This window comes from Populus alba, chromosome 2 (genome assembly GCF_005239225.2).
Source record: "Populus alba chromosome 2, ASM523922v2, whole genome shotgun sequence".
Lineage (NCBI taxonomy): Eukaryota > Viridiplantae > Streptophyta > Magnoliopsida > Malpighiales > Salicaceae > Populus > Populus alba.
In genome coordinates, this window is record NC_133285.1 from 7,938,935 (window position 1) to 7,961,095 (window position 22,161).

Sequence of the window (22,161 nt, forward strand, 5' to 3'; positions counted from 1 at the left end):
GGGGGGGGGGTGTCTTTCCTCAAAATCAAAAGCACAAAGCACACTCATAAGTCAATTTTAAAAGTTAATAAAAAAAAAAAAAAAGGGTTACAAAAGGGGCTACAAGCCCAAGAGAACACGCGACTTCTTGCAAACTCTAAACTGCCCTGCTCCGTATTGGTCTTGTATTAATAAACATCCAACCAGAATACCTGGAGACATAGATTAATATCTAAATTAGCCAATCCATCTGCACAGCTATTAGCCTCTCTAGAGGTATGGAGAACTTCAATCCTCCGGTCTCCAAAACATTATTCTACTGGGTTCAGGTTCTTTTAAGCAATAAACACACCCTCCAACCACGGTTTACAGTCTTCTATAGTTTAGAGTTGAGACCTGAATTCACTTTACAAATTCAATACAGCCTCGTTTTCTAGTTTACCTTTTCATTTCATCTGTAAACAAATTTGATACATGTAATGAGGAGGGAATTACACTCTGGCAAGCCATAACATATACTTTCAAGTATTTTTCAAATCATACAAACTTAAATGCGTGTAATACAATTCTTACACTCCTAGCATCAGCAGATAATCATCTATTATTGACATTGCTGATGACCGATAACTGGAACCAAAGAGATTGTAATGATTCAGGTAGTGATACAGCAAATAGATCTCTCTCCTCTTCTCAAAGCCTGGTTGTTTGGGCATCACCTGGTAAAAAAGGTATGCACAAGAATGTCATTGGATCCTGCATAAGACTGCGGGTGCAACCCATTGAACATTTGAGCAGGCCAGCACGCTTCTAAGCATTTTTTAGTTTCAAAATGTAATGTTGATGCAACTTTTCCCTTATCTTATGTGATCGATATAGGACTGCCTGGATTGCATGGTTGTGTCAGGGTATCGCATCTATTGCCTTGACATTGGATGGATGTAAACATGACCATGACGTGCCACTATTGATGTGTATCAACGGGACAAAGTCAATGGTTATTGAGCCCCATGTTTAGGTGGATAGTTTTTTGGATATGAAAGAAAACCATAATTTTGGTACTCATATAGCTCGTATCTCTATGGAAGAATTGATACCTCAAAATAAGCATTGTAAAATGATCCTCCAAAACCAGCACACCATGACATTCCAAATTCTGCTTCATTGTGTCCATCTGAAACAAAACTCATCAAATAACGTGCAATTAGTGGATTAAAAAAGTAATCTCTACATGAACTTCATGCATTTAGCTAGATAATGAACAACTTAAGCAAGCCATGAACTTCAGTTCTCAACATTCTCGGGTTAGAATTTCAAGCCATTAGTCATCTAAACAGGTGTTTTCTTTCTTTACATATTGTCTACAGCAGAAAAATAATTCGGTCATATATACAGGTGCAAGATGTTTTCAAAGAATACGAGCCCTGCTGCTACACAATGATTTTAGAAATCAGATTATTTTTAACTTACAATAGCATGCTGGGTCTAGTATAACAGGCTCGCCATTCTTGTCAGAGCTAATATTCCCACTCCACAAGTCTCCATGAAGTAAGCATGGCTCTATGACAATGTTTTGAAAGAGAGGTGCCATGTTCTTCACCAATCTTTTTCCTGTGAATCATTTGTCAGATAAATATCCCAAAAATATGTCACTTGCACAAGCTACTGAGTAACAATTGACATTTAAGTTTCATAGATCAAAGTCTTTGTTTGTCTATGAGTGCTGAAACCAAATAACAATAAGTGTGATGAGAAGCACTCAAGCATATGATATCTGAGTTATTCAACATTAGTGATTTAATATGATGAGGTTCTCCTTAGAAAAGAGAGGTCAGGCAGTCTTCCCATAAAATATGCTTTTGAATCCAAAGTTCATGGGTTGGAAAACAGAATTAAGATCTCAGAATGACTTAATGCAACAAGGAACATGGAAATAATGCTGCATACAAGAAGCACGAGAAGAAGCGTTTAACTACTGTGGTTCTAGAGATGCAAACTGAATTGCAGTTTCAACATTGCACAGCTATACCAAATGCATTCATGCTTATATACCCAGCATCATGTTTTCCTGTACATTTGCTAATTTTGCCATCTATTAAATTTGCATTTTTCACAAGCAAAGACATGGAATGGATAAAATAAATTATCACAAGGATGGGATAAGTAGATAACCTTTTTGATAAATGGTTGAATCACCATATTGATCTAATGCCAACTTAAGTTGGTAACCCAATCTGTGCTTTCCGTAAAACTCTATCCAGTCTGATGTCCAAGTGTTTATCTGTGGAGTACTACAAATTTGCACAAGAATTTCTTAGAATTGAGCAAGAGCCCGGATTCATTTTCAATTTCAAAGTCAGTGTACATATGACATTTGCATCAAAAAATAGAGGACAAAGATGACAACAGTTTCCTGAATGGTTGCACCTGCCAATGGTATTATCAACATCGAAACCAAAGCCTTTTTCAGATTTCCCAGCTTTATGCATTTCAGCAAGCTTTCTCCCTAGAACAGACTGAAGATTGGTAAACAGTTCAGACATCAAACTGTAAAGAGTTATTGCCAGGATCAAATTATCCATTTTCTTGCACCCTCACCTGATTGCCTCTAGATGCCCCAAATTCGATAAACTCCATAATGATGTATGATCCACCTGTTGGTAGGGGTCCAACCTACAATGCTTAGCAAGTAGTTACAATCCAATCATAATGCCATGTGAAAACTTATAAAGTTGACAAGTTCCATCAATAAGAAGCAACTAATAGAAGAATAAGCTTAGCCTTCTCACCTTAAATGGCCTAGGTACCCGGATTGTTCTGGTTTCATACATAGAACCCAGGCCAAGAGCCTCTCCCTCAAACATGGATGGTCCAATACCCCTAATCCAGTATTTGAACAGTAAAAATCTTTAATCCCTTTAGACATGTTAAAATAGAAAAGCATAAGCCTTTCAAGTTATTTCACTGATCTAGAGTCAAGTTTCTTTATTACCTGTTTGTTTTTACAAAGAAAGAACCAGCATCAGTGTCATAACGCCTTGCATTGTTGATACAACCACCACCAATGGGACTAGTTCGTGTTATCTGGGTTGCATTTCCTTCTGACAAAATCCAATCACTGATTGGATCATCGCTCATTGCAGCTGAAACTGGTAGAGAACCAAACCTCAGGTACAACCAACAAATTCAAGTAAACCCCTAACTACAGGAACTTGTGGCATAAAGAAATTTTTAAGGCAAATGAATTTCCCATAATTTGACAAACATCATAATTTCTTGAAAGAAAGGCTCATAATCTCCCAGACAAAAAAAGAGTTTCTCTACTGTTGAAATCAGTAAAAGCTCCAGTATTTTAACTATATCTACATATCTAATGGACCAATTCTCTAAATGCAAAGATACTAGCATTCAACTAAAAGCTAGAAACGGACAACAACAAAAAAAATACTTCTACAGTTTAAATGAGACATATGAACATTACTAAAGACTCCACAAAAAATGTCAGATGGCTTCAAACTGCATATTGAAACTGTCACGGGTCAAACAAAGTGAAGTTGAGACTGAAGAAGTGAATTTCTTGTTCCAAGAACATTGAATGGAAATGGGTATCTCTCAAATAACTAGTTTATGTCGAAGGACTACAAGGCTTCGTAGTCATACCCCAAAAATTGAGACTTAACAGCAGTTACTATAGGCATCAAATAAGCCCATAACATGGTCATTGCAATGAAGGGTAGTCACTAAAAAAAGACAGAAGAAACTCAATTAATTAAAACTAACTATCAAGTAGAGATTTATACTTGACAGCACAAAAACTAATGCTATAAGCATCATCAGAATTCAAAGCAACATGCCATTAAATAATCGATACCTTACCTGCAAATGGTTTGCGTTTAGCAAAGCAAGGTCGAGGAGGAAAACAAGAAGAATTGAGAGATGAAATACCAATGTATGACGCCACCATTTTTTTTTATCTCCTTTTCCTTCTACTCGTCGTTTCTTTGTATGTTTTGCCACCCTGTTTTTTAGTGTATCCTGTTTCTACTGGATGTGCATTTGGTGACACTAGGCATGGCTCGCGGGTCCATATTTTTTATCATGAAAAATGATATTTAGATGCCGAAAATACGTTTCAAAAACAATAAAAAAAAATTCAATTATCTGGATTATAGTAATAACCAGGTTTAATAAATTGTTTTATTTTAATCAGATAATAAATATTAGATAACTATAGTAAACAAACAAATTTTTTTAAAAAAAAAAGTTTACAATACCTTGAAAAAAATATATGGAAGTACAGAATTAGATAAAAATGGATAAAAAAATCAGTTCAATTCAACTCAAGGCATTGTGATGGACATGAAACCCAGGTAACAAGGTAGTGCGATGAACATGTAACCTAAATAATAAAAGGCAAGTCAACCTAAGTTAACTTGCAAAATTTGTAGCTAATATCATGAAATTAGAATAACTCAACAAAAATTTTTTTTGAAGAAAACTACAAAGATAATTTTTTTAAAAAAAGTAAAATTAATATCGAACGATGATACAGGAAAATAAAAGAATGTAAACTCTCAATAACTTTTCAAACTTATAACCTTGGTCATTAAACCTAAAAGGATCTAAAATTATATATGAAAAAATAACGAAGCATAATTCCTGGAAAATTAAACGATGGAAAATGGAAAAGGAAAGAAAAATTAACTGCACAAAATGATATAAAATTAAAAAAAATATTAATTAAAAGAACGAGGACAAAAATTAAAATAAAAAATAAATTAGAGGGTAACTAAAATCTTTGATTGAATGATTAAATTGAAAAGAAAAATAAATCCAACAAAAAAAAACTAAAAGAATGAGGACCGAATTAAAAAAATAACACGTCGTAAACTTGAATTGAAGGATAAAATTGAAAACCAATAAAACTTTTATAAAATAGCTAAGAAAGAAAAATAAAAAATCAAAAGAATAAGAATTAAAATAAAAAAAACATAATATATGACAAATTAGAATTGAATGACCAAATTAAAAAGAAATAAAACTTTCACAAAAGAGCCAAGGAAATAAATAAGAAATTAAAAGAAAAAAGGACAAAAATTTTTGAATGGAGGTTTAAATTGAAAAGAAAAATAGCACCAACAAAAGGAATAAAATTTTTAAAAAATAAGGACTAAATTGTAAAAAAATAAAAAATCATAAACTTGAATTGAATGATGAAATTGAAAACCAATAAAACTCTTATAAAAGTGCTAAGAAGAAAATCAAAATAATAAGAATTAAATTGAATAATATAATATATGAAAAAAATGGAATTAAAGAACTAAATTGAAAAAAAAAACAATATTGCACATTAGGGCCAAGGAAAAAATTAAAAAAAAAAAAAAAAATCAAAGTAGAAAATATAAAAATTAACAAAGACCAATCTGTAATTTTTAAGGTACGACAGATAAAAATAATAATAAAAAAAAAGACCAACTAGCAACAAACTGTCTGCACCATGAGAGAAAAAAAAAAACAACAATGTATCAAAGAGACGATGGAAGCTTAAGTGATATCATTAGGAGGCGCCGTCTAAAGTACACAAGCATCTCTCAGGCGTTGGCGCATATATTTACATGCCAACAACTTTTAATCAAGATCAAATTATTCTTGATAAGCTATGAAATATCAAAGTAAACCCTTTAAAAAGATAAAAATAATCACGAGAAACTTTTTTATCCTACGGTCATTTTAGTAATTTAATTGTGAATGAAAAGTGAAAATTTGAAATTACCCCGCCTCAATTTTTACATCTAAGGTTATTTATGTCATTACACCGTTCATTGAAAAGAAAAGGACTTTACTACCCTTCAACTAGCCCTTTTTTTTTTTTTTTTTGGATTGAGAGAGGCAAAACTATAAATTCACTGTCACAATCCACGCATTCACAGTAAATCTAGGTATAGCTACTGTTCAAATGACCCTTCCCTTTTAGTCTATTCTTGTATGTATTTGGCTACTGTTTGAAGATAAAACATTGCGTGGCCTATTCTAGGTACAGAGTATTGCTTGCCGCGGTTAGCACAAACAGACATGGCAGCAAGCCATCTTCCAAAAAACCTGGATAGGCTTGGCACAAACATAGTCGTGTTAGATGAACATTTAAATATATTTAACCTATAATGTATTTCTTTATGTTTTGTTAACAAATTCTTGTATTCTTCATAGTTGTTTTAGGGTTTTGTTCTTCAAACAAGAATACAAAAAAGCTATTTTTTATATGTAATCCTGTATTTATGTTGTTTTCATTCAAAATGTCAAACAAAACCTACCATATTATTGGGACTCTTTGTAAGAAAATAACATTTTACTTGAATTTATATTTTCCTAAAAAATATTTCTTTATTTCTAATAGTTAATATATCTCTATTTTTATTTTCCTAAATAAAAATAACTCTTAAAAGCACGTTACATCGCAGTAACAAACTAATTTTTCGCGCTCTAGTCTCTTATTTTTGGTTTCCAAGAAAACAGAAATGGCGGATCCAGCAATCCACCATGAGACCCAACCCATTAACCAAATCGCCATAGACTACACCCCAGAGGCATGCACTCACTGCCCGGAGTCCAATTCCATCACTCTCACATACGATCACCGTGGGGGCGCACGGTGGCGCAGTACCACCCGCTTTCATTACGGCACTTTCAGTTCTCTCATCCAATGCCCCAAAGGTAACACTAGTGGCCTTAACTTCAACATCTATCTTTCTTCTCTCGAAGGTGACAAATCCCAAGATGAGATCGACTTTGAGTTTCTTGGTAAAGACAAGACCATCGTACAAACTAATTACTACGCTTCAGGTAATGATTGTTAATGACAAGACTGGTTCTTTTTGTGGTTGTTTTTTAAGGAGACTTGATGATTGTGTGCAGGGACTGGGAACAGAGAAGAAATTCATGATCTGGGGTTTGATTGTTCTGATGCGTTTCATGAGTATGTAATAAAATGGTGTCCAAGTTTCATAGAGTGGTTGATTGATGGAAAGGTGGCGAGGAAAGTGGAGAAAAGGGGAGGGGAGGGATTCCCTGAGAAACCCATGTTTTTGTATGCTTCAATTTGGGATGCAAGCTACATTTGTGACGCAACTTGGACTGGACCTTATATGGGGTGTGATGCACCTTATGTTTGTCTCTACAAGGACATTTGTGTGCCTGTTGGGACTGCGGTGGAGTGTTCTTGTGATTCTTGATCCTGGCTCTTCTTTTTCTTGATTGACAATCTGTTTTTGCTTTCGTGAGGGCATCAGCTTGCCAACTGTGACCAAATGCTGGTAAATGGTCATTCTTCATGACCTGACCATCTTTTTTTTGCGTGTTCTATGTGTTTGAGTATTTGTCTCATATCTTTGATTCTTTTTTGACTTGATCTTTTTAAGTTGTAACGCTCCTTTTCACTTAAATAGTCATGAAATGTGGATCTGTGATGATTGTGGTGGACATTCTTCTTTAAGAACGACTATCCTTATTTCATTTTGTGTTGATTGGTCGTACTGTGACGGTTCTAGAAGGAAACTAGGTTACTTTGAGATGGATAGATAATTTTGGCAGGATATAAAGTGAACAGTCATCACTTGCACCATATATATATATTATCTTTTCGCTTTATGGTCCAGTTCAATCAATTTTTGGTTTCTTGATTGCTCATTAGCGGTCCAACTCTACTCTCTATTTCTATCTTAGTTTTATTGGGGTAAATTGACAGGCTTATGTAGGTTGAGATTCTACTAGTTTATGTTTGCTGCTTTTTCCTTCATGGGTTTTCTCTGTATATCTCGTTCTTGCTGGTTAGACTAGCCAGATTAATTTGCATGTTTCTTTGTAGAGTCCTTAAAGATTGATTTTGCTGTACTCTACTAAGATAATAAGTAAACAAAATGAATTGGTTTCACACAGCCCGAAGATGTTATATGGTAGCTTCATTCTGAGGCATATGACACGGTTAAGTGGTTACTATCATTCAGAGGCATATGACAGGGGTAAGTGGTTGCTAGTCATCCTCATTAGATAGACTTGGCATCTGTTGGTCGTAGAATATTAGATCTTGCTTTTGTGGGATCCGTGTAATAAAGTACACTCTTACCACCAGATAAAACCGTAATCGTCATTGCAAAAGAGAAGCCTGCAGTGACCCACTTGTTTATCCAGTCGCCCAAAGGCCTCTGCTCTGTTAGGTTCTGTGGAGTGTTAAAATGTCAACATTAATCAGCCAGGTATGTATTGTGGACCGGTTCAACAGAGGAGCAGTGTCATATTTTATATTTGATCCTTCTGATACGGGTCATAATAGTGATTCTGATTAGTGGGGAATCTTGATTCAAATTTTTTAATCCCTAGCAGCAGTTCATCCATGTCCATTCAATAGAGATTGGATGATGCTTGAAGGACTAGAAAAGAACCTTTTGCTTTTCTATATCTTTGCTGCTTTATCATGTATTTCAACTGGAGAATCATGTGATTGACTAGTATGGTGGTGCTCATTGCATTCAATCGAACTGTTCGCCATCGTATAGTGTTGAGTCTTCAGGGAATGGATCGCATACCTAATCCTTTATTACATGCATGCATTTGGGGAAATGTATAGAGAAGCTTGGGTCCTAGGTTTGTTCCAAATATTAAGTTTGTTGTCAGTGGGCAAAATGCCATTCTCAATTGGAAGATTTTGGTATGCTTTCAAGGATGATGCAAGGGTGGAAATATTTGCCAGTTTGAATTTATCAGGGAACTTGGTGGTTATATATCAAATCTGCCAAAGAGGGAAGAGACGGAAATCATTCTGGCGAAGGTGTTTTTCAGAAAAATCATCATCAATTCCTCTTGCAGAGAAGTCACTCTCATGTTGAAAATGGTTCCCTTTTTTGAGTTCATTTTTTTGCCAATTGCCAGTGTTCCATGAGTGGGCCATGATGACCAAGCTCAGCAAGCAACTCCAGGTGATTTGACAAAGGGATTTCTAATGAAGTGGGTCATTAATCTTGACGAACAATATAGTTTTGCCCTTGTTTAAACAATTCACAGGCAAGTATTATTGACGTGTTATTTGGTCCAAGACCAATCAACCACCTGATTGTTTTTTTCTGGATTACTTACTTCTGCCATTACCATCAAGCATTAGTGAATTGTAGGTAAAGTGCACGTCAAGAAGGCCAAGTCCTTGTCAAATTTTCTCTATTCAATGACAAGACTCGAATCAACCCCAAATTCAAACAATTTCCTGTTGCTTGCAAGGTGGGATTTTGCACTGTGTTATACCCTCATTAATGTAATCCCCCAGAACTTTAGTATTCTCAAGGAAAGGTTATTCAAAGCATAAGCATCAATTTTATGGAACAAGTGGCTTGACAGGTAAGCATCCTTTCTTCTTTGTTGTCGAACTAGAAAGCGAGCAAATAGATCTTTTCTCTCCCCCCAGAAAAAAAAATATTAAAGTTCCAAGCTCCAATCACTGGGAACTGAACTAGGTCTTATCTTAAAGAAATTTAAATCCACGTTGTAAGAAAAACTACAAGCAAAGACAAAAAACCTGTTCACCTAAAAAACTCAGAAGGAGGTAACTCAAAAGAAATCTTTCTATATCCATTTATTACAGTCTAACGGCACTGTTTGCCGCCAAAATATACTGTAATCTAAAAGTTATTAGATGAGTTTTTAAAATATAATTTATATTATTATTTAATATACTTTATTTAAGTGAAAACAAATAGGCATAAAAATTATTATTTTAACCTGAAAACTTAAATTATTAAATAAAATTTATATTATTTTCTAACTAATACCAAAACAATTGCTAAGAGCAAGAAAGCGAAGTGTATCCTTTTTTACATAAGTCTGTTCAAATCATCACCATCCATTCAGTGCTTCCTCTCCTTCTCTTCTAGTCTTTTAGAATCAACTTTGAGTCCACCTAAAGCGATTAGGATTCCAAATGGGTAGTTTTTCTTTTTCTACTTTGGATTGTTTTTCCATTTTGGCATTGGATTATTCAACTCTTGCCATTTCTTGAAGAATCCTGATCTGGGGTCATTGTTACTCTCCTTGTTTATATTGTTTCTTGCCGTCTTTTCTTTAATTTTTTTTTGCTGAACTGAAGTGGTAAATTCTCAAACTTTGATTGAAAATTCTTGAATATTTGGTGTTGGACTTGGTGTTTTTTAGTTTTGAGGAACTGAGTTCCAGAAGTCAGAAACTTGAGGGGTGGTGCAGCTGGGAGATGATTGGTGCAACTATGAATTTAATCACAACAGCTATTGGTTTTGGTATGAGTGCTACTTTTATTGTGTTTGTTTGTGCAAGAATTATATGTGGGAGGATAAGAGGTGCTGATTCCAGGCAAATGTTTGAAATTGAGTCCAGAATTGATCTTGAACAGGTATTTTTAATTCTTCGTAACATGTTCATGTTTGGTAAGAATTGTTTTTCTGGATACAGACATCACTGGGATTTAGGTGACATGCTGTCTTTCTTTTGATTTAGTAGCTTTTTCTTTCTTTTGTTATTTGTTACAATGATTTTGTCGTGCATTGAATTTCTCCATGTAGCATCTTTTCACATGGTCACATGGCAACCGGGATAAAAGGGCGGGCTGGCATTTTATTTGTGGCACAAGTTTTGGTGCATGTTTATAGCAATTTATTCACCAAGTTTTTGAATATTTATATGGTTTCGATTGCGAATTAGATTGGTAGAAGAAAGAATTCAAAAGATAAGAGTAAAACAAATTCTGAGATTTCTCGTTTGGTATCAATTTGCAGCTGTCACTAAATTGGGAAGAAGAAGGAAAAAAAAAAAACTTTGAATGAACAGCGAATTTCATTTATTTCCTCATTAGAACAGGCTAGCCATAACATTAGGAAATTCAGAAGACACAGAGCAAGCCAGCACGCTGTGAATTAGTATTTACCTTTTCTACTTTTTGAAAGTTAATTAAAACTTGAAATCGGAGCATTGGGTTTTTTTACCTTCTATTTTTCTGGCAGCCAGAGCATCGTATTGGTGGCCTTGAACCAGTTCTGGTTGCTGCAATCCCCACTCTACGGTTCACCCATGAGGAATTCAGTTCTGCAGAAGATGCACAGTAAGTTTTGACACATTAAAATGGCCTATATTTATAGGGTTTTTGCTATATTTTGCAGAACATGCAGCTAGTTTGAGATTGAGGCTTTCTTCTTGTTGTTCCATAACAAGCAAACATCTTTTTCCCCTCAAATCGATCAAGAAAATTTTGGTTCTTTGTTAGCCTCATATGTAAACGTAAAACGTACCTCCTATTAACTCAGTTTTCATATTTGTGATGAAAACCAACAGACTTGAGGCTCTCCGCTTCTGCTTCCTTTTTCCTTCTGTTGTTCCCCATTAGATTAAGATTCAATTATATTCATGTGTTGTATTCTCTTTACTTCTTGATGGACGAAGTACAGACAGAATGTTGTCGTTGTTGTTATCAAAGTTAGTGCTGCTAACTCTACGGCTTAAAACTTGAGAGTATTATCAAAGTTGGTTTTGTGCTTTGAGATCCCGCCACCAATAGAGCCTTAGACATCTTTTCAACATTTGATTACTGTGTTTTCTTCCTCGCGCCCTGTTTCTCCTCACATTGAAGCTCAATATTTGGTGGACATTGTTGTTGCTATTCAGCTGTTTAGTTTGCTTCTATTGTGTTCAGTGAAACCTATAAAGAAAGTGAAGTCCTGATGCTCTTGACTTCAGTGTGCTCTTGACTTCAGTGTACCATCTGATATTCTCTGAATTAATCATGGATGAGACTCAATATATCTTCTTTCAACAGGTGCTCCATATGTTTAGGGGAATACCAAGAGAAGGAAGTATTAAGAATCATGCCCGGATGCGGCCACAACTTCCATCTCTCTTGCATTGATGTATGGCTAAGAAAGCAGTCGACATGCCCAGTCTGTCGGTTCCCAATACAAGATTCTTTTGAAGCAAAGCACCTGAGACAGACAGCAATCAGTATGGTCCAATCAATTGATAGTCCTGATACTCCAAGTGAACAATCTCGGCAATGGCTGCTGCCCAGCTATCAGGGTTCAGCGGGGAACCACAGTAATCAAAGGCATCTTGACCCTGTTCCTGGAAACCCTGAAATTACTCCTGGAGAATCACAAACAAGCCGTTCATGAATACTCAGACTAAGTCAAATTCATTGTAAGAGAAATTCAATAATCTTAGAAGTTCAAAAAAGAAGCTTGAATCATCTTTAGCTCTTTTCCTGCACATACTTTTCCAGATTTCAACACGTAGAATTTAGGAACTCCATACGTATTGACATGGATGACTTCATACAGTCGCAATTTTATTGCGGAACTTTCTCCAACCTTTAGGTTTGTTTCTGAACTCTCCTTCACTGGTTTGACTCATAATGTTAAAAGTGTTGCTTTATTTGCTAGTATTTTAATTATTAAAAATAAATAAATAAATAAATATTAGCATCCCCATAGAATTTATAGGCACAGAGATTCCTTAGTGAAACGCAGAAACCTGCTCCAATCACTTGCAGTTACAGGCACAAGGTTTCTTAACAGTCTGAGTTGCAAAAGCAAGGGGAACTACTGGTTAATGCAAAACGAACCCATTTTCACTGTGCAATAAAAGAGGATGTTCTTCTCTTCCCCTTCCATGTCGAAGAAGCTATCTGTCAGCCTGCAACATTACTTCAATCCAATTTGAGATGCCGTACAATCTCTTCAATCACAGCGCAAATCTATTTATGAGGCTCAACTCAACACTGCATTCTATGTAAAATTATCGGTCATTACATTTTCATTCTGTATTATCAAGCAATCACAATGCATGACAATGTACAAGCATCACAATCCGTGTGAGAGCATATTGGACTCCAGTCTAATGTTTCCAAGCTCGAGTTGTCTAATAGAAAGCTCCACATTGAGCGAGCATGTCAACCAGAGCCGTGGAAATCACAGCAAGACTGCCACGTGTCAATATAACATACGTTACTATCATAAGGACATGAATGTATTTGCGACATGGATGCTAGAGAATAATAAAAATATATCTTGGTTTCATCTAAAATCTTAAGTTATTATATAAAACTATAAGATATAATTTATATAATTTTCTAACACGTTTTCTTTTTAAACTTGAAACCTATTTATATTCACATTTTATTGTGTTTAATTTTAGAATAATATGATTTATATACCATTCAGGGTATTGAGATTCTAACGTATAATATGCTTGAGATAGGCTTCATGGCCAATGAGAAGATCATGAAGTTCCTTAAAAGTGAGGGATGTCTCCCGATCGAGCCCGAATTATGGCTGAAATGTCATGAAATTCAGCACCAAGTCCATTGAGGACATGAAGAGTAAGATTATCATTGGTTAAAGGTGTGTTAATGAGAGCAAGTTCATCAATCGTGCCTTTGATGGAATGCAGAAACTCAGAGACCAAGTGAATACTAAGCTGGCTTAACACGAGTTCTTTCTTCAACTGCATAACCCTGGTCCATGAACAGTTGGAAAACAGAGGAGTAAAGGTGCTCCAAGCATCTTGGGATGTGTCAACTGTGGCCACAAGAGGCATGACAGTTTGAGACACAAACAAGAAAAATTGCTTTGAGAAGTAATTTATCCTGACAATTCCAATATAAATATGCAGGAGAAACAGAGGCGGTGGAAATATTGAAGAGGGAATTAGGAGCAGTTTGAGGTGGACAGGTTAAAGAACCATCCACTAAACTAAAAGGATCATAATTGATCATGAGTAAGGAGGTAAGTTAAGCATGCCATGAAGGGTAATTTATGGTTGTTAATAGCTTACGGGCCGGAGCTGAGAGACGCGGCGTTGATAGCAGCAAGAGGTAGAGTGGTGGCATTTTCTGAATTGGAGACCAGGTTAGGACTAGCATTGCCCTCTAAAAGAAAAGTCAACAAAACAAAAGGAAGGCATCATCTTTCTATATTTAATCAATTAATTCTATTTAGTTAAAGAATAAAAAATTATTTTTTAAAAAATAAATTTAATAAATAATAATAAATAAAAAGACTTGAAATAATCAATTAAATGAAAAAAAAAAAAACAAAAGATATAAAAAACAAAATAATAATAATAATAAAAGCTCAATCTTCAATTAAATAAATATTACAAAATAAAATTGAATAAAAAATATTAACTTAAAAAATGACAAAAACATCAAAGTAATTCCTAGGCGAACCCTCTAAAATTAGATTAATTTCTAAAACTTTCAATCCCTGAAATTCTAGACATGAACTTAACCAAAAAACTTAAATCTAAACCAATTAAATGTTGAATGATGAAATTAAATAAAAAAATATCAATCTAAAAAATCTAGCAAAGAAAAAAAATAACAATAAAAAGAATGAGGAAATATAATGGAAAGAAAAAAAGATGGAGGGTGAAATCACAAAAAAAAATCAATTCTAAAAATATATAAATAAAAATTAAAAAACATAAGGATCAAATTTGACAAAGCAAGTAATTGATTGAATATGTAAAATAAAATTTTAATTTTATAAATTAATTCAAATAAAATAAATAATAACCAAAAGAACATATACTAAATCAAAAAGCAAGAAAAATTTAGAGGTTGATTTGAAAAATGAGAGAATTATCAACACCAAACTGGAAATCTTTTATATGCACATGTCCTTGGGTGATGGATGAAACACCAATACTAATCGAATGCCACCCCGAAACAACCATTTTAGCCACATGAATAAGCCGTACTTGCTATCCAAGGTTGGTGAAGCAGCTGGCATGTGATCGACACGTGTTTAAAAAAAAAAAACTTGTAATGTATTAAAAGACTAAATTTCCCGCATAAGGACAAAAAAACCCTCTTGCTAAAGGGTTACGAAATTAAACAAGAATAATTATGTCTTTTAAATGTGCTAATCAAATTAAAAATATGAAAACCCCCCCATTGTTAGTTTTTTTTTTTTTACTATAAAGGGTAGATACATTATTTTACCATGCACATCTTATATAAAAATACAAAAATAACCCCCAATAACAACTTAACAACTTATTATTTTCAGTGGTAGTGATGTAAATCTATTGTTCTATGAGAACATAAAATATCCATCTTTCCCCGATTAATTTTAAAATATCCAGCATAAAAGTTAGGGGCATGAACCATTTCTGAACCTGTGGTTAATTTTGACCTTACCTCATGCAAAATAGTATGAACCCTAGTAACGAAAGGGGCCCCTTTGGCCAATGGGGTGAAGCCACATGATTATCGTACATGACACCTGTGTCTCATGGAGAAAATCCAATCACAAGGTGACAACTCCCCCCCTTCCACGCCAGGAGGAACGGAGGTTCTGGGAATCTGCAGTGACCCCTGTCGATGATGATGACGACTGTAGTCCCAATCCAAGGGCCACGCGTTGGTCATTAAGGACAAAAACTTCTGTTTCCCAACCCACTAAGGCAAAAAACAGAAAATTAATTAGGAATCAAGCGATGTTAAGTCTAATTAGAAGGGGACAAGATGGCGTGGAATAAGAACAGAAGATAAGACGAAGATATGGGACCCACGGTTCTTTCTATTTCCAAGCGCTAAATTCCAACGGTATTTTAATTAGAAAAACTAACTTCCCGCCGGATTTTAAAAATCGGGGATCCAACGTTCCAGATCCGGTCTTGATTTACAAGCTGACAAATAAGACTGCCTTTTCTCTGTCGGCTTCTCTCTGTACCTTTTGCTGCATCATTAAGCCACTTGGCTCGGCTTCTTGATTAAGCCCCTAGTTTGCTTCTTCAGTTCTAGGTCTTCAAAGTTCAGATGGCGATGGAATTGAAATATGACTGGGATAAAATCAATAAGTTTAATGTTGAAGAACCATTATGTGAAATATATACAATTTTTTTTAAAGAATTAAAACATATACTAAAAACAAAATATATCAAGTTTGGGACAAATTAAATATAAGGGATCAAAATATAAAACACAGAGAAATTTCATTACCAATCTAGATTTTAATTACATTATTTATTTTTATCCTTTTACTTTCTCTTCTCAATCTTCACGGTCTCTATGATTTTTTTAAATTTAATTTTAATCTAAGATTTATTTTTTTAATTTATAGTCCTTGTATTTGAAAAAAATGAGAGAAAGTCAGGGCTTCAAAAAAAAAAAAAAAAGTCAACGGTTAACATAAATTATAAATACTTAAAAAGTTAATTTTAGTGTCAAAATATTCCATTAAACAAGAAGTTTGGTGGTAATTAGTTTTAACCTCAATATTACCTGGAAAATATATTGAAGCCGAAAAAGAAAAATTTTACTTGAATTGATTTTATATTCTTTGATCATTTATTGAGTTTTTAGCTTGATACATGCAAAATGTTATTCTTTGATGGTTTATTAATATTCCATGTTATTTCAATGGTTTTAAATTGACAAATCCAAATCAAATTTTGCAAAACATAGTATTAATGTAATGCACACCGCGTATAGTGCTAGTGGGAGGTTTAAAATTATGTTAGCATAACATGAAAGGATGAAATTGAATGAAAAAAATGTTAAGAGACCAAAATGAATAACCATGAAAGGACTAAAAAGGGAAAAAAAAAAAAAAAAAGGAAGAAGGATCAACCCAGGTGCATGGCAGCAGTCCGCCGTACACCTGGGTCTATTTGAACAATGAAAGAAATAAGAAAGACGTGGTAAGGCTCGCTTTAAAAAATATGTGTGCAATGTGCATACTTCAAAGATACAATATTTTAATTGTTATCTTATGATTTTCATAAAGTTTATTATCTTATGATTTTCATTTAATTACCAAAAATGAAAGGTCTATAATTAAAATGGGAATAACATTTTAATTGATTTTAATTTCTTGTTTGAAAGGGTAACGAATGAAATTTGAATTTTTAATACCTTGTTTTTAAATTGAAAAAAAAAATAATGATTACGAAATATTTTAATCAATCGTGGCTGTAGTGAAAAATGATTTGTGGTGGTGGAGAAAAAAAATGAATATTATATTAATAAAAATAATATATTTTAAAATATTAATGTAATCATCACAATTACAAGAAGAAGATAATGGGAGTGTGAATATTGTTTTTTAAAATATTTTTATATTAAGATGTATGAAAAAAAATTAAAATTTTTTCTTTAAAATTAGTACATTAAAATAATTTAAAATACACATAAAAAATTATTTTAAAATACAGATTCATCTGCGTTTCTAAACGCTCTCAATGAAGAGACTGTTTGGTAATGTGGTTGTTGGTGAGGTTCACCTGCAGCAACACATATCAGTGTTTGTTAAAGCAAAAAAAAAAATGATTTTGCTTAGTAGGACCCACCAACTTTCGCTGCCATGGCACAAGATTTGGAGAAGCTGCTTCTCGTGGGTATTTTTAATCAACAGTGGAGCCATGCTTTACTCTCGCACTGTTCACGCGAATAGTTTTTTTTTTTTTTAAAAAAAAAAAAACCAGTGCAAAAAGTTTAGTTTATTTTTTCCCCTCAAAAAACCAGTACAATTAATTAATTTCACTCGCATTGTTCACGTGAACAATATTTTTTTTTGTTTTTTTTTTAAATTAGTTTAAGATGAATTAAATTTACTTGTACTGTAATCTCAATTTTATTCCTGATAATATTTTACTTAATTTTATAGCACACTCAAAAAATCATGGAAACTGTAGTTCTTGTCGAATAACTTTTGTACGTAATGAAATTGTAATTTTTTAAAAAAATTCTATTTTACTCAAAAAACTAGTATTTAATATTATTTAATAATGAATTAGAAAGATATCGCACGATATTGTAGTATTTGTGGAATTTTGATCGCAATTTCAATAATAAAGATATCACAATCTTTATTATTTAATAACATTACATAAATTAAAAAATTCAGTTTTTGTTGTTGCGCGCTTAAGAAACCATGAAAAATATAGTCGACCTTGTTGGATAGATTTCGTATGTGATGACATTACACATAGTTTAATAGAATAATAAAAAATATTTGATATCAATATTATTTATTTCATGATGTAATAATAGTAGTTAAATTTACAATATTTAAATTAAAAATCATATATATATATATATATATATTATTTTAACTCAATTTGAAAAGCATTTTTTTAAACCAAATACATTAAACTACTTTTTATTTAACCTCAATTTTAATCATAATTTTAACCAGATATATATTTTTTCAAACTAATCTTAACTAAAAATACTTTTTATAAAATAATTTTTTTAAAATCATAATCACAATAGCAACCTTAATACTAACCACTCCTGAAAAATAAGCAGCGGGGAAGGTAGAACACGTAACGGGGACGGCCATGATGACAGAAAAATGGTGGTGTAAAAATAATAATAATAATAATAATAATATTAATAATAATATATTTATAAGAGAAAAATGCTACTACCATCATGGATGATGGCGACGACAAGTAGTTTATATATATATATATATATATATATATATATATATATATATATAATGAATAAAAATGACATATCATTTAAATTATATATTTTCATTCATTATTTTTATTATGACCTCTTTCATGAACATAAGATTATATATAATTTTCATTGTAAATATCATTCTTATACTTATTATTATAACTGAGAATAAGAGTTTATACTCATTTATATTCTTACTAACCGCGATATAATTCTATTTTACAATCCCCCAAATGTGGACAGCCCAACCATGACCCCACGAGGATGACTTCTATATATGAAACAAATAAGAGGTTAATAATTGAAATATTAAATTATTGTTTCTTTTGAGTGATAAGCACTGATTAATTAAAATTAGCGTGTGATTAATTGTATGAGATAAAATATTTGTTTGGGAGTATAGTTGTAATTATTTTTTAAAGTGTTTTTCATACTGAAATATATTAAAATATTTTTTTTTATTTTTTAAAAATTACTTTTTAAATTAACATATTAAAACGATTCAAAATATATAAAAATAATTAATTTTTAATCAAAATAAAAATATAGGTTAGATCACTTCTTTAAACGGGTTTAAAGCATACAGATAGATGGATCAGTCACCAGCCAGGTCATTAAGCTTAAGCCACTGCTTGAAGCACTCTGCAAAGTACTGATTGGAGCTAAAATCTAATGCAAAATAATAATAATAAAAAAATAATAATAATTGAGATGGGAAAACTGCCTACACTCACAAACTTATTGGAGCCATAGCCACCTTTATATACATGGTGCTAATCACTACCTAACTGTGGGCTAATACCCTCTATGCATTTTCCACCTGCAACATATATATGCAGTCCCAAAAAAGACCTAATCACTGCTCAGATAAGTTTAGCCTGTTTAAACTTGTTATAATTTGCTGTTAATGGCAGAGCCTGAAACACTGGAAAACCCTACCACTGCGACCACAAGCAAGGCACAAGCAACCAAAGGCCCTACAGCTAGGAGATTTGTTGGAGTCAGGCAAAGGCCGTCCGGAAGATGGGTAGCTGAAATAAAGGATTCATCTCAACGTGCAAGGTTATGGCTAGGAACGTATGATTCGCCTGAAGCGGCAGCTAGAGCCTATGATGAAGCGGCTCGTGCCCTACGGGGGGGGAATGCCAGAACCAATTTTGCTCCGGTTAATCCTAGCCTAAACCAGTCTGGATCGTCCCCTTCTAATGGTGGGTTCAACATGCCAGAGTCTGACGGGAGGCACAGTCTTAGCTTCTCTTCGTCGAAGGCTAGATTGAGCAAGAATCTACAGAGTATCATGGCTGGGACGACAGAGAATAAGTCAACAAAAAATAGAGTGAGTGACAACTTTACTTTTGCTAATATATTCCACTGTAGGAGCTACCAGTACAAAAACCCGGTGGAGACGAAGAACATTGAGAAAGTTGTGCAGCCAAGCATCATTGTGCCCCATGTATCAGGTCACCAGCCTTCTTATTCCTGGGAAACATCTAGTGTTTCAGATTGTAGCAATGGATGGATTGGATTCAGACAACATGCGCTTGATTCAGATGGATCTGAAACCGGAGAAGTCATCCCTGTTAATGCTGATCAAATGATGGGTTGGATTGATAGCCCAGATGCCAGTACTTGTTGTGGAGAGTGTTCAAGGAGCAAGAGGTTCAAGGTTTCTTCTTCTGTTGTCGTTCCTCCAACCTTTAGTGGGTCTCCATCCTTCTGCGCGTCTCCTTCCTTCAGTGGCTCTGCATTTCATGGTGAGAATTAGTGGCGTGTGGAAAAATGGAAGTCGGATGGCAACTGCGTCGTTCATGGAATGTGATGAAAATGCTAGTGAATATGCCCTATAATCAATTATAATATTGATTTTATTTGTGTAAATATATTTATTTTATTAATAAAAACTTATTTATCTTTAATATACATTAAATATTTATTTTATTAATTAATTTAATATTTAATTAATAAATCTATAGTAAAGATAAAATTATTAATATAAAAAAACTTTGCAAAAAAAAAATATAAAGTTATTATAATTATGAGATTTTTATTACATCAAAATATTGTTTCTAAATCTTCATGGTCAATACTCTATTAAGACTTGACATTAATGAAAATTATTGAAACTAATATATATTAAGTTTTTTCTTTATAAAATAAAGTAGCTTGTTCTCATAAGTTAAAGTAAGACGAATATATATAAGAGCTTGTAGGATGAAATGTACACTAAATGACCCACATGAAAATTTCATATGGAAAGACTAACTTGTGTTTATAGAAAAACTCATATAATGGCTGTGTAAGTGATCATTAGACTTGAAATTATTAAATTATTTTATATAAAGAGTGTCATGTTTTGATTTTACTATTTGTTGTTCTAATTAAGGGTAAAAAATAGATAAATATTGAAGTATAATATGAACTGTATATGAAGATATTTAAATAATTAAGATAGAGTTAATCATTCTAGATAAATTAGAAAAATTGTTTTATCTTTTTTTAAATAACATTGATTGTAAATCATCATGCCAGATATAATGAGATTTGAAAAATATTTCAAATCTTATTTAAAAAATTCATGACTATTTAAATATCATATAATAATTTACTAGCATCTTCATCACATTCCAAGAAATTAAATCCCTTTTGCTCTTTGTTAAGAAAATGCCAAAGATTAATTTATATGAAACTTGTAATTATATAGTCATACATGTATAAAATTAATATATGATCTTGAAAAGTCGAAATAAATTAATAAAAATATGACTCAATAAAAACAAAAAAAACGACAGCGATTTGCACTTAAGTTCTGGATTCCAGAACAAGCTTCATGATGCATAATTCTATAGGCTTATGAGTTTTGCGGCCATAGTCTCGTATTCTATATATCATGGGCGGCTAGGTTATCATAATTCTATTTTCCATCTTGATGAATAATTCAAATGTACACCATTTATTTATAAGAGGGTTACAAACTATTTATTAACTAGTAGAAGCATATGTGAAAAAAAAAAAACCAAAAAACCAATTAAATTAAAAAAATCAGAAAAAAATAACAAAAAAAATTGAATCGTGAAAAAAAATCCGATTAAAATTTTGAAAAAATTGATTGGTTCGGTTTAATTTTATAAGTTTAAAATTGAAAAAACCGAATTGAACCCAAACTGAAAAAAAATCGAGCCAAAACCAAACCAAACCGAGACCGGTATCGGTTCGGTTTTTTTTTTTTAATTTAATTTAATTATTTATTTTTAATAAAAACTTAAGAGAACCGAAAATAATTATTTCTAAATAAAGCATCAAGCAAGAGTTGTTATTATAAAAAAATAACACAATTGATGATAACAAATGACAAAAAAGTATAAATTTAGTTTTTGTTTCAATAAAAATTTATTTATTTGTTAAAAATGAAGTAGATTTTTTTAAAAAATTTACAATAATCATCTTAATATATTATATTGATCTTAATAAAACCTAGCCTTGCTTCGCAGGTGCATGGAATGTGGGATTCCGACGGAGCACATGGAGAGCTAAGATTTTCGGATATGTCCATGAAAGACTGATGAAGTTCAAATCGATTTTCTTCATGAAAGAAAAGAGAACCTCCACAAGATCCGTCGCCGGCACTTGAATTGTAAGACTATTAGCTCTATATATTATACACAAGTCTGGACCTGTAAATGCTAGCCAGCTCGACCAACAATAATATA

General features: G+C 32.8%; 3 protein-coding genes across 7 annotated transcripts; 2 read left to right on the forward strand and 1 right to left on the reverse strand.

Moving 5' to 3' along the window:
• Positions 1-380: 380 nt before the first annotated feature.
• LOC118042277 (protein-ribulosamine 3-kinase, chloroplastic) lies at positions 381-4,031 on the reverse strand. Its single transcript, XM_035049902.2, has 9 exons — positions 3,853-4,031; positions 2,969-3,125; positions 2,766-2,856; positions 2,575-2,649; positions 2,404-2,492; positions 2,149-2,267; positions 1,447-1,587; positions 1,074-1,150; positions 381-695 (listed from the first exon to the last, which is right to left on the reverse strand). Exons 1-9 carry the CDS (start codon positions 3,938-3,940, stop codon positions 549-551), a joined length of 984 nt encoding a protein of 327 aa, XP_034905793.1. The 5' UTR covers positions 3,941-4,031; the 3' UTR covers positions 381-548.
• A 2,388-nt stretch (positions 4,032-6,419) lies between these two features.
• LOC118042271 (RING-H2 finger protein ATL1) lies at positions 6,420-12,408 on the forward strand. Of its 5 annotated transcripts, none has more exons than XM_073407284.1 (6): positions 6,420-6,816; positions 6,889-8,797; positions 8,899-9,240; positions 10,168-10,381; positions 10,989-11,086; positions 11,798-12,408. In XM_073407284.1, the coding sequence occupies exons 3-6, from the start codon at positions 9,188-9,190 to the stop codon at positions 12,147-12,149; spliced, it is 717 nt and encodes a 238-aa protein (XP_073263385.1). In that variant the 5' UTR covers positions 6,420-6,816; positions 6,889-8,797; positions 8,899-9,187; the 3' UTR covers positions 12,150-12,408. The 5 variants fall into 5 exon arrangements, with proteins under 5 accessions (XP_073263385.1, XP_073263386.1, XP_034905784.1 ...); XM_073407285.1 differs by having other exon boundaries at positions 6,889-7,991; positions 8,102-9,240; XM_035049893.2 differs by lacking the exons at positions 6,420-6,816; positions 6,889-8,797; positions 8,899-9,240 and adding an exon at positions 9,267-9,357.
• LOC118042272 (probable xyloglucan endotransglucosylase/hydrolase protein 27) lies at positions 6,492-7,205 on the forward strand. The gene is made up of 2 exons (XM_035049895.2): positions 6,492-6,816; positions 6,889-7,205. The coding sequence occupies exons 1-2, from the start codon at positions 6,492-6,494 to the stop codon at positions 7,203-7,205; spliced, it is 642 nt and encodes a 213-aa protein (XP_034905786.1).
• Positions 12,409-22,161: the final 9,753 nt, after the last annotated feature.

Bases quoted from the DNA above. Each gene is read 5' to 3' on its own strand.
- LOC118042271 (XM_073407284.1), top strand. From the start codon at position 9,188: ATGACAAGACTCGAATCAACCCCAAATTCAAACAATTTCCTGTTGCTT. The intron at 9,241-10,167 runs GTGGGATTTTGC...GGTGTTTTTTAG, and splicing joins AATTTCCTGTTGCTTGCAAG to TTTTGAGGAACTGAGTTCCA. The intron at 10,382-10,988 runs GTATTTTTAATT...TTTTTCTGGCAG, and splicing joins CCAGAATTGATCTTGAACAG to CCAGAGCATCGTATTGGTGG.
- LOC118042277 (XM_035049902.2), bottom strand. From the start codon at position 3,940: ATGGTGGCGTCATACATTGGTATTTCATCTCTCAATTCTTCTTGTTTT. The intron at 1,588-2,148 runs GTTATCTACTTA...AATGATTCACAG, and splicing joins TTCAACCATTTATCAAAAAG to GAAAAAGATTGGTGAAGAAC. The intron at 1,151-1,446 runs GTAAGTTAAAAA...GTTTTGTTTCAG, and splicing joins ACTAGACCCAGCATGCTATT to ATGGACACAATGAAGCAGAA.
- LOC118042272 (XM_035049895.2), top strand. From the start codon at position 6,492: ATGGCGGATCCAGCAATCCACCATGAGACCCAACCCATTAACCAAATC. The intron at 6,817-6,888 runs GTAATGATTGTT...GATTGTGTGCAG, and splicing joins AACTAATTACTACGCTTCAG to GGACTGGGAACAGAGAAGAA.